The 12791-nt window shown below is 35.1% G+C and overlaps 1 protein-coding gene across 9 annotated transcripts in view; it reads left to right on the top strand.

Moving 5' to 3' along the window:
* Positions 1 to 12791, top strand: part of LOC138305181 (tyrosine-protein phosphatase 99A-like) — a 76535-nt gene that overhangs the window by 12295 nt on the left and 51449 nt on the right. For all 9 annotated transcript variants that reach the window (XM_069245605.1, XM_069245606.1, XM_069245604.1 and 6 more), the window contains exons 3-10: positions 6925 to 7290; positions 8320 to 8443; positions 9175 to 9362; positions 9718 to 9899; positions 10341 to 10455; positions 11221 to 11424; positions 11943 to 12038; positions 12421 to 12593. In XM_069245605.1, coding sequence (XP_069101706.1) covers positions 6925 to 7290; positions 8320 to 8443; positions 9175 to 9362; positions 9718 to 9899; positions 10341 to 10455; positions 11221 to 11424; positions 11943 to 12038; positions 12421 to 12593 — 1448 coding nt within the window. The remainder of the gene's footprint in view (positions 1 to 6924; positions 7291 to 8319; positions 8444 to 9174; positions 9363 to 9717; positions 9900 to 10340; positions 10456 to 11220; positions 11425 to 11942; positions 12039 to 12420; positions 12594 to 12791) is intronic.

Here is a 12791-nt window from a genome sequence, read left to right on the forward strand (position 1 = left end):
GACAAACAACTGAAAAGACATGACATACTGAAATGGGGTCATGGCTTAAAATATACAGAGTTATTGCCCTTTATAATTTTTTAATAGATGCAAAGGACTTAAATGCCCTGGAAATGGTTTACATCATAATTAAAATAGAATTAAATTCAAACTATAATGACATTGTATAATTATATATTATCAAAAAATGTCTTTACGTTATCCCAGTAAGTGTAAGATTTGTTGAGATATAGAAGTTAGGTGAGGTATTTGTATTGAATTGAATTGTGATATTTTTAGTAGTGGTGTTAAATCCTATGATATATAATAACAGAGATAAATTAACTCCATTGAGTGTGATATGTAACAGGAAATGAGGTGTAACAGATGTTATCACAGCTCATACTGCACTCTACTGTGCTCTGCTATTAAAAGTCAGTCTGATGGTTACTGATGGAGGAGGCATTATGTTAAAAATACTAATGCAATCATGATCACTATTAATGTTTCTACTTTTCTGCTACTCAAGACCCTCATATGATGATAGCTTAATTAATATCATTGATGATTGACTAAAAATTATTTAAATAAAATATGTAAATGTATTTTATAGTATTCATTGCAGTTGTGTTAATTAGTTGATATAAAAATGTGTTTCGAAGTAAGAAAACAACTGGAACATGTTTTGATTTTCACTAGTGTTCTCCACCGCACTAACAGTTTTGTCAGGAATATATATTCTGGAGGTATATGCTAATCCAAGTACAAATATAATTATGTACATTAATATATTTAAGATTTCTCTAGGCTTGATAATATTTGTTTGGTCACGTTCTATTTCTACTGTACAGTAGTGGACCTGAGGAGAGATACAGCTGCTGGAGTTTCTCCTCCTCCATGGTTATATATACATGTCTATATGTTACACAAAACAGATGTGCTAGGTCAGGTTGTAGGGCTGTAGGTCTGGATTTAGTTGATCTCTGACTTATACCACAGAAACAGGGGCTAATCCGTTATAGTATGTACTCCAAAACCTGGTCAGATATACACACAATTAACACAGTGTTTTACTCACCGACAAAGATGGTTAAAACACTTTATAAAGGTCATTAACATATAGAAATGGTGTAGGTTGGACATAAGTGTGTATTGGTCAGTACTCAGTGAATCCTTGTAAGTGTGTACATATACCCTGGGAACTTAATAATCCCACATACTCTGCCTACATTTAATTAGATTAATCTGTAAACTTTGACTTATTCAGCAAGTTTAATGTACAAGTCATCATGTCTTGGCAGATCAAATTAGAAATGTGAGGCCATACCAAATGTCACACTCCCAGGGTTATTATCCAGCTGCACACTGTGTTATGACATAATATGTTCTATAATACATGTATTTCGATACAAAATACTGTATGATGAATAATTGACAAAATCAAACCTGTGTCAGATATATAGGATCTTACATGAGTGTTCATTTCATGTGAGATTTTATGAAACAAGTCTTAAGATGTTTTTAGTTTTGTGAGCCTTGGCGAGCAAAAATTAAAACTTCGAGATGAGTTTCATAAAATCTTATATGAAATGAACACAAATTTAAGATACTTTCTATCACATAACTACAAAAACCTACATAACAAAGAATTTCACATCAAAATGTATTCTGAAAATCCAGCAGAGACCGCCATTTTGTTCCGCCATCCTCGTAATCCCGACGTCAGGTCATTTTTCCTGACGTCATTTTATTGTTTCTGTCTTATGTCACAATGAATTTCCAGCCAATGAAAATTGCCCCAGGTCATATTACACTAGTGACATACGCAAAAATATTACACAGGCGAAATCACTGGATATCAGGCGGATTATGTTGTAAAATACTATACCAACTAATTAATTGAACTTACAGATAAAATTTAATTGTTTTGGATGTCAGATTCCTAATGTAGCCTAGGGGGAGATAATGTCGCATCAGAACTCATGATCATCTGCTGAGCATATCAAATTGACAAGAGATTTTAAGTTTGTTGCTTTATTGTAATGTTTTCTTTACATATATATATATATGAAATGAATAATATATATGTAGAGAGAGAGAGAGAGCTATATAGACTTCAGGTAAAAAAAAACAACACAGGGTGAATCTGATTTCCTCTTAAGAATTTTCACTTTAGAAAGTTTTTGAAACCAATACTTTATTCTTTTGTGTGACAAATGTATAAAAAAAGCCATGTACTATGTGTGGAAACTTCACATTACCTACATGGGGTATTGTTTATTGCAGATAGGTAATATACATCTGCTTCAGCTGGCTGATTTGTAAAAAGAAAATTGTTGTGTTTTGTTGGTGCGTACCTGTCAGATTGTCTGTGTGTGACAGATCGTAAAGCTGATAAGACCGACTGTCTCACCCTGTAATACCACACCGTCTTATTGCCTCACTTGTCATTTCCTCTACTTATAACACTTCCTCTCCAAAAATACCAATAGATTACTGAAGGTTCAATAGGCTTTTTACACTATTCATAAACCTGACACAACCACATCATAAACAGATAATTAGATATATAATTTGTTTTATGGCTTTGTTTGATGTTGTATGGCAGCTCAGATGAGATCAATTTGTGAAATATTTCAAAAAGAAGGATATATATGGTAGAACATGTAATAAATGAAACATGTCTGTTATTATAATAGTAACACATTCTATCAAATATTACACAGTTTTGGCTAAAGAGTTTGCAGTGTACTTGTGACTAATGAAACATTGGCCCATGGTTTGGGATAAAAAAAACAAAATCTTTAGCACACCATATGTTACATGTCATTGGCATCAGTATCAAATAGTTATATGTGGCTATTTTATGGTTATAATACTTGTAGTGTGTTTTATGGTTATAAGTGATACCATAGTAATTTCATTTCCGGTTCAATTTCCTATAAGGTGTTTGTGAAATGTGTTTAATGAACAGTTCCTATAAGGTGTTTGTGAAAGTGTTTAATGAACAGTTCCTATAAGGTGTTTGTGAAATGTGTTTAATGAACAGTTCCTATAAGGTGTTTGTGAAATGTGTTTAATGAACAGTTCCTATAAGGTGTTTGTGAAATGTGTTTAATGAACTATGCATATAAAGAATCAATTTTATTGGTCCCCAGAGGTTTGTAATAGCCGTGTTTTACTGAATTTGTAAATGCCGACAAAATATTTATATCAACTGTCTTCAGTCATTGTCTTCAAAGATGTTACCTAATATACATATAACTAGCTTATACCAAAATACAAAATCTGCTGATTCAGCGTTATACTGATTGTCATGTAACAGTACACTTTGTAGAAACACAATCACTGATCTAATATGTACAGGCTATATACCATTCATTATATATACCTGGTATCTCTCCTAACTCCAGCAATGTGTGACACTCATAAGTAACTTAGAAATCTAGGTGATATAAACTTGATCTTAAAAGATTTGTAACGTGGAGTATTTTAACACTTTAAGGTAGTACTATTTAACACCAAAGCCTGAGCGTCCCGAGCCTGGTTCAGGGTCACACAGTGATCTGTAGTGGGTACAATCCGAGTGTGAGCGATCTGTCACATGTCGGGGAGGGACGAGTAATTAAATACCTGGTAAATAATCACCAATAGATAATCAGATTAGAGGCATTCAACACCTGTCTCGTGTGACCAGTGTTACAAATATCCTCAATTTTATTCAAATTAAATGTTTATTTTAAGTTTTTCTTCAGATGTTATTAACACGTTTTCAAGGTTTAAATTTACTTCTTCATAGTGATGAAAATAAAAGCGTGTCTTTATGAATATTGAGCTTCCAAGATTTAGTTTTTTTTCATGACAAGTGATTTTTGGATTTTGTGCGAGGCTTAAGAACATTTACTGTAATTGTCTAGTTAGTCAAATCTGTCTCGGATTTGAACACACTGTAAAGGTAGCGGACAGCTACTATATAACAGTGTTTTGTACAGCGTGCCAGATAAACTGCCACTGGCTTCAGATTGCTATCGGAAAACTATTCATCATAGATCTTGGGTGATCTTTTTGAGAGCTGCCATAAAAAAGTCAGATCCCTAAATCTAGCTAATATCTTACAAGGTGTTGAAGCTATTGGTGTGACAGAAAGGTGATCAGTTGTAATTTGTAGGTACAAAATACAGGCCATCAAAGGTACAAATTTCCTGTGTTAAATAATTACTTGTACAGGTGTGAACATTGTACTGGTGATTAACACTGTCTAAAGGTACCAGAGACCTTGTGTAAGTCACAAAATATAATAAATATTTACATGTTATTTATATGTCCATTGCAGTAACAGGCAATGTACATGTGTAGCGATAAAAGATTATAGATAACTACCGCCCTGGTACCCTGTATATGTGGCAGAATCTCTGAACATGAAAGAGATTTAGACATGGAGCTTAAATCAGTTGAGTCATGTTAATTATCTTGGCAATCTAAAGTGACAGTTTCTAGTGTTAATTTGACTCATCACTAAGGCTGTAATTCCTATAATAGCCTAAATATGGAGTTGTTTGTACGGGAGAAACGCTCGGCTTATGTGAACAGGTCGATAACAAGGAATTCACATTTTAGGATCTTCTCTTGTATTTTTTAAATTCACATTCAGATGCCTTGGTGTAACAGGAGAAAATGTAACAGTCAGACCAGGGTTCGAACCCCAGACTCCCAATCATCAGTACCAGCTGAATGTTTTACCGATTGAGCTACCTGGTCAACGATAATCTGTCCAGTCCAGTTTCTCTAAACTTTTCCCTCCCTTCTCTAAGTCTTTGTCCCCAAAGACACAACTCACAAGTTTATGTATCCCCTGTTAGAGTACTATGTATACCAATTGCATGCTCACCAATTTTATAACAGGACCAGGGTTTTAAACCCAGGACCTCCAAACATTAGTCGGATGCTCTATCGATGAGCTACCTGGTGCGACCCAGTCTAATGCCACTACATTAGCTTAGAGGTTTAGGTAATCAGTGTTCTATATTTAACTGACAGAAAAGTTTCTATGACCAGTAGTTGATTAGCCAGGAGTAGAATGATGTCATTACACATACGACAACAGTTAATATATAATGCTGATCATTTTTACACTAGGCACTAATAATTCTGGTGTAATTAACTATATTACACCACATATATATACTGTACCCAGTTGTGAATTATCAAACAATATGCTTCCAGCTTGAATGATAAAACAGAAAAAACAGTAAAATTAATTGGTGATTTTTTATGACAAGGTGCAATGATTTTAATGTCTTCCCACACACACGCTTTATAAAAAGCCTGTTGACCTGGTAGGATTGTACTGAACAAACTTATTGTAATGTACAGCAAAGTAATTATACCGACTGCCAGGGGACAGGCACTGAGGGGCTGCCAATTTAATAGTGTGTCCAACATCACAAAATCTGCTGGCAGTCTAATGTCATTTACAAGTGAAATATCGGGAATAATAAATTAGAATTGAGGTAGTCAGAAATCTTATACCCCAAGTACATATCTATAAAAAACTCATTTAATCAAACTTTGATAACCCTAATGGGTGCTATGGGCATTTATTATACTTAGGATATAATATTTTCAGAAATAAATTGCTGTAAAAATTCAACATTTCAACTATACAAGTCGTATAAAGCTTTTTAACTGTAAATTGTGAAACTGAATTGCTTTGAATAAGTTGTTTGGCATAAAAACACAAAATCAGTTGGTTTACAGTATTCAGAGAGTGAAAATGTTCAGTACATTAACGATCCTGACTCTGTCATAATGAACTACTTCTGTATAAGTCACAAGATTGACAAGTCGCTGGTCAAATTCTATGTATAAGTTATCACATTTTTTGTGATGAAGACGGTAATAGTCTAGTACTATGCTTGTTTTTGTGTTACTCGCACTGCACTGAGAGGTTCCTAGGCAGTTGTGCATATTGCATTTTGGGACCAATCGGTTAACAAGATGGCCGCCAGGCAGCCATCTTGGATTTTGATACTTAAAGTTTGTTATCGCTCTGTTTTTTAGCAGCAAATGATTTAATCTGTTGTATTGATGCATCTCATTGTCAGATGTACGGCCCACATGGCTTTGTAGCTGGCCATATTGTTTACATTCAGTATTTGCTTTGGTACAAATTACCAAGGTTACATGATTTCAAGGTCAAAATAAAACATGGGTAAAATGAATATTTGAGGACCAGCAAAATTTATTTTGTGACAAAAATTGTTATACACAAAATTAACACAGAATAGTAGTTATAGCATCCCTGACTTCAATTAGGATTTTTAGGTCATCTGACCCAAAGGGTCAGGATGACCTATAGTTGTCGTCTGCCGTGTGTTAACTTTTCACATTTTGAACTTCTTTTCAAGTTCTACAAGTACGATTTAGCTGAAACTTACATGAAATGATCCTGACATGGTTCCAACAAAGTGTTTTTATTTTTCGGGTCGATCAGAAATCCAAGATGGCCGCCACAGCCACCATCTTGAAAACACATTTTGAATTTCTTCTCAAGTTCTACCGGTGCAATTTGGCTGAAACTTGCATGAAATGATCTTGACATGGTTCCGACAAAGTGTTGTTATTTATCGGGTCGATCCGAAATCCAAAATGGCCGTCATAGCTGCCATCTTGAAAACACATTTTGAACTTCTTCTCAAGTTTTACTGGTGCTATTTGGCTGAAACTTGCATGAAATGATCCTGACATGATCCTGACAAAATGTTGTTATATCTCTGGTTGATCCCAAATTGAAGATGGCTACCATGACACTATTTTTAATTAATTTCTGATGTGATGTTTGCCAAGGTAGTCAGATGACCGTTAAGGCCCTTGGGCCTCTTGTTAACATAAACATGTTTTACTGTTAATACGTTTTTATTACACCCACATTTCCTTTCATTTCAGGTGTTCTGGGTCAAGACTTCCAGGAACAAGTGTATGGAATCGTGGGTAGTAACGTGTCCATTCCGTGCCGGGTCAATGCCTCGGGCTTCAACCCAAGTCATACCCTGGTCACATGGAAGAAGGATAACATGTTTTTATTGTCAGCGAGCGAGATTGTGGGGGAAGACGAGATGAAGCTGTCGTATCTGGACCAGAGTCTGGCAGCGGGTAATAAGTATGAGGTGTTGACCAGTTACAGTCTCGTCGTGTCCAATCTTGTCCTCGGCGACAGCGACAACTACACCTGTACTGTCATCGTATTTACTGACGACACTCAGTCTGCCGAGATGTCACGAGAAACCAATGTTACCTCACTTCTTGTACAAGGTATTAATCTTGATTTGAAGTTGTTTATGTAAGAAAGTTGAAATATATAATACATGTAATGACTAATAAGTAGCTTATAATGTTTCAATAGGTAACAGGATCTGTGATGCAATAATGCCAAAGTATAACTCGTCAAAGAATAACTCGTCAAAGTATAACTCGTCCAAGTATAACTCGTCCAAGTATAACTCGTCCAAGTATAAAAGTCAAATAACTCGTCAAAGAATAACTCGTCAAGTATAACTCGTCCAAGTATAACTCGTCCAAGTATAACTCGTCCAACTCGTCAAAGTATAACTCGTCCAAGTATAACTCGTCCAAGTATAACGCGTCAAAGTATAACTCGTCCAAGTATAACTCCTCAAAGTATAACTCGTCCAAGTATAACTCGTCAAAGTATAACTCGTCCAAGTATAACTCGTCCAAGTATAACTCGTCAAAGTATAACTCGTCAAAGTATAACTCGTCCAAGTATAACTCGTCCAAGTATAACTCGTCAAAGTATAACTCGTCAAAGTATAACTCGTCCAAGTATAACTCGTCAAAACCAATCCTTGTCTTATCTATATCACTGTGCATTACGGCATTATTGTTTGTAATTTTTCTTGCTAATTCATAGTAATAAAAGCTGTGTAATCCAGAAACCTGGCTGTACTGGCCAAATAGACTATGTCTGATCAGTGACATCTAGATTATACAAGTTACATAACTGTGTTAAAAGTTAAAAACTTTCCTGGTGAGGTCATGATTACATGGACTGCAATGCATAAAAATATACCAAAGTGTATATGCTTTTGGTGTGAAGGATATGATGAAAAAAGGATATAAGGATGCCTCCAATATTTTAAGGAGTTAGTGTATTACAGGTAAGGGTGATGAGGTTTGCTCACTCCCAGAGTACAGTTACAGCTGACACAACAATTATGTAACCTGTACTATATCCCTATATAGGACTTGACACCTTCCCACTAATGTCATCGTACTTTTATAACTGACAAGCCTGCTAATGGACCGGTGTTAATGTTTCAGATGTTCCCACCATCCCAGGCCGACCTGTGATTACTGACATAGAGTCACGCAGCATCACCGTTAGCTGGGCACACAGTCGCAAGGAGAACAACAGTCCCATATTCTCTTATGTTATTCAAATGAAGTAAGGGAAAAAGCAAATTTTACATTATCATAATAAAATAAAGCAATAAACAGTATTCATGTTACTAAATAAGATAATTGTAATCCCATATTCTCTTATCGGTATGTTATCCAAATGATGTAAAGGGGGAAAAACCAGTGTCCTGTTTTCCTAATGATCTAGAACAAAAGTGTTGATAATTTGATGTGTCATGAACCTTTAGATTTCATCTTATGTAGCCACAAGTGTAGGATTCTTATCTATTTATCATATAACTAGTGTTTATGGAAATAAAGACAACATTTTCATTGGTGTGATGTCATATTTTTGACACCAATATTGTCTATGATGTCACAATAGTGTTATTACTTGTGTGTGATATTGATGCCATGGCTGTATGACCTGGCTTAAGGCGCCAGTTATGTGATGAAATGAAATAAGCTAAGTTATCAAGATGATGTAATAATGAAGAAATAGTAGTGCGTTCTGTATATATGTACTATAATGATCGTACTGAAGGCGTTTAAACAACCAACAGTAGAACCCTGATGTTTTGTGTTACTTGAAGGAAGACTTTGATCTATGTGCTGCTGTGTCTATAGTCAGTAAAAGTTATTAATTACAATGTATATAATTACTATGTGCTTTAGACTGATTATAGGTTATAAATACTCTGTCATAAGGTCGTGGTTCAAACATGTAGAGAGAAATGTACTGTTAGCTAATTAATGAGTTTATAAATTGTTGAACAGAATGGCGACAAAGGAGTGGTCGAGTGCCCAGGAGATGTCCAGTGCTATGTCAATTAAGGATCCGCCCTCCTGTACCTTCATTAACCTGCTGCCGTATACCATGTATCGGGCTCGAGTCATCGCCGTCAACTACGTCGGACGCAGCATGCCTAGTCAGGAGAGCGAGATCTTCTGGACTAAGTCTGAAGGTAAGGTCAAAGGTCATAATTTAGGATAAATTCTGAAGGTAACGCATAGGTCATAGGTCAAAGTTTAGGATCAATTCTGATGGTAATGCATAGGTCATATGTCAAAATTAAATAGATTATAGGTATGATACCTAATAAATCAATGTTTTGTCATTTGTGAAATAATGGAAATACGAAGCATTTGATTATAGTTTAATACAAAAAGTAATATAAGATTTTAAAGATTGTTTGCAAGATTTAAAGTTTGCTTGACTTACCATAATATTGAATTGTAAGAATGTGAAGGATATGATGTGAAATAATAAAGATAAAAAGATGTCTGCGATTGAACATTTTGACTTGTTTTGTTGTCCAGCTCCGAGTGCAGCTCCAGAAATCCTGGAGGCTATAAGTCACAACAGCTCACAGATTTTCTTCAAATGGCAACCACCTCTCGCCTCAGAGCTCAACGGAGAGCTCACCGGCTACGTCATCCAGTATAATGTAGAGGGTTCAAAGGTTCTACAGACAGTCACTGAGGAAAACAAGGACAAAACGGTCAGTTATCATTACTGTACGGCTTCAGTGGTCATTGACGGTCAATTATCATCACTGTACGGCTTCAGTGGTCATTGTAATAGCCTACAGTTATATACAGGGATAACATTAACATAAAGTCTGAATCATTTATCAAAATGTAGTAGGAATCAGTCAGATGTCTCAAGCAAGTACCCTAACTTTTCAGGTATCATGCTTATTTGTGTATAGTGCCTAGGTATGTAGGTGTTTCAGTTGAAGCAAAAGAATCAATTTTACATGTAAGAACTGCAATAAAAAATTAATATATACAGGTATTTCATATCAATTTTGTTGCATGACATTTGTATAACTGACTTGTAGTTTATTTAATTTTTCAGAACCTTTTTAGAACTGACTTGTAGTTTATTAAATTTTTCAGAACCTTTGTAAAACTGACTTGTAGTTTATTGAATTTTTCAGAACCTGACAATCATCAATCTATTGCCATTTACCAACTACTACATCACCATAAGAGCCCAGAACAACTTTGGTACAGGACCGTTTGCTGAGGTGATGGTCCGTACGGCTGAAGGTCGTAAGTACATGAAAGATTACACAGTATCATCTGTACTGTATTAGATGATAGAAATAAAATGTTATAGCTTAAACATGATATTACAGTTAATACTGTAATACAATGCCTTGCAATGTACTTTCAGTTTTTGCAATCAAAGTAATTTTGCAGACATTTGTCTTCTGAAATAACGATCTACCTCACCTATTTTAAAAGGTTTTACCAATTCAATTTTTATCTGCAAAAGTCATTCCCTGTTATCTTCAAACAAAGGTTAGAGGTCATTAGGAAAGTTAGCTTCCAACGTCATTCAAAATACAATATTTACAGTTACCAAGTATGAAATAATATTATGTTAGGGAGCCATTCAAAATACAATATTTACAGTTACCAAGTATTAAATAATATTATGTTAGGGAGCCATTCAAAATACAATATTTACAGTTACCAAGTATTAAATAATATTATGTTAGGGAGCCATTCAAAATACAATATTTACAGTTACCAAGTATTAAATAATATTATGTTAGGGAGCCATTCAAAATACAATATTTACAGTTACCAAGTATTAAATAATATTATGTTAGGGAGCCATTCAAAATACAATATTTACAGTTACCAAGTATTAAATAATATTATGTTAGGGAGCCATTCAAAATACAATATTTACAGTTACCAAGTATTAAATAATACTATGTTAGAGAGCCATCAAGTTCTCACCATCACTTTGTCTGTCCATTTTATAGTGAGAATTATCTTCTTTTTACCATCTGGCATTCTTTACAGGGCCGTCTAAACCCCGAATCATTCACACCCTGGATGTGATGTCCACTTCATTTAACCTGAGCTGGGAGGCCCCTAAGGAGATGAGAGGAAACCTTCTAGGCTACGAGTTGGAATGGAGCCACAACAACAGTATCAAATCTATGATCATCCGTAACCTTGGTGATCGTGGTACTACCAAGCATGAGGCGTATATATCTGACCTCGGTAAGTTCTGTAAGCAACTTCATCACTATAAAATCTATGATTGTTCGTAACCTTGGCGACCGTGGCAGTACCATACACGAGGCGTATACATATCTGACCTTGGTAAGTTCTGTTAGTTACTATGATGTCTGTAACACTTGTTATTTTGGACGCCCATCAAATATTTATTTTATATGTCCTTAGACATTAAAGACACGAGTTAGAAAAAAACCATACCATATTTCACCCAAATAGTGCCCTTGTCTTTATAAACGAACACTGAAAATATGAATGTTTTTGTAGTATAAGTCGCATTGATGTTTAAGCCTCATGTCTGATTTCCAAGTAAAACAAGTTGTGACTTATACACTGATTACTTTATTTGGTTTCTTTTGCAAATTGATTGACAGCTTACTTTGTTAATGCTATTTCTTGAGAAGTACTGCACAGATATTTCTCAAATTTTACATGCATGGTTCCCTTGTTTGGTCAACTAATCATGATGCATAGAATTATGTTGATACTTGTTTTATCCACAGAACCCTACACACAGTATAAGGTACGAGTGCGTGCTTTTACCGGGGGAGGTAACGGAGAGTTCAGTGATTCCTACCCAGCTTTAACCGATGTTACAGGTAACACACACTGACTCAACAAAAAATGTCTCATAGAGAATGTGCTGAGTTTTTTTTTGTTTTATTTGGACAAAAACTGTTACACATGTATTTTAGATTAAAGATATGTTGTAGACTAAAAGATTGTAAAAAGGCCTGAAAACATTAGCGATAGCAAAGCAAATTAACTTGTTGGCTATTCTACCTTTCTTCTTACCATATATTTATACACTAAACCCTGTTAGGTCTAAGAACAAAATTAAAGTATATCTTGTAGTGAATGGATAGGAAATAAAACAGTATGAAATATAACATTAGTATTGTGTTAGTTATGATTATTGATAACTGTCTAGTTTGTTTTATGATACTACTGCTATGAGATAATTATTTTTATTATTTCCAGGTCCGGGGCGTCCTACTGGACTAAATGTCACAGTCACTGGCTCCAACAGTGTGTTTGTACAGTGGGAAGAACCGACCAAGTTCTACCGCGTGGTCAACTACTACGCTATTGAGTATAAAGACACTAGCTCCTTCTTCCATAAACCACTCATTGTAGAGGCACCCATCCAGAAGGTGAGTTCAGGCGGAGGGACTTAATATTCTCTATAGGAAAGCATTACACAAGTTAAGGAAAAATCTTAGGTTAAGGATCGCTTCCTTAAGATCCTTAGGTTAAGGATCGCTTCCTTAAGATCCGTAATGCTTTACTATGGAGAATTTTAAGTTAAGGAATTCCTTAAAGTTAAGAAATGTTCATGAAACTGGGCCTTG

Source organism: Argopecten irradians, chromosome 12 (genome assembly GCF_041381155.1).
Source record: "Argopecten irradians isolate NY chromosome 12, Ai_NY, whole genome shotgun sequence".
In the NCBI taxonomy this organism is placed as follows: Eukaryota; Metazoa; Mollusca; class Bivalvia; order Pectinida; family Pectinidae; genus Argopecten; species Argopecten irradians.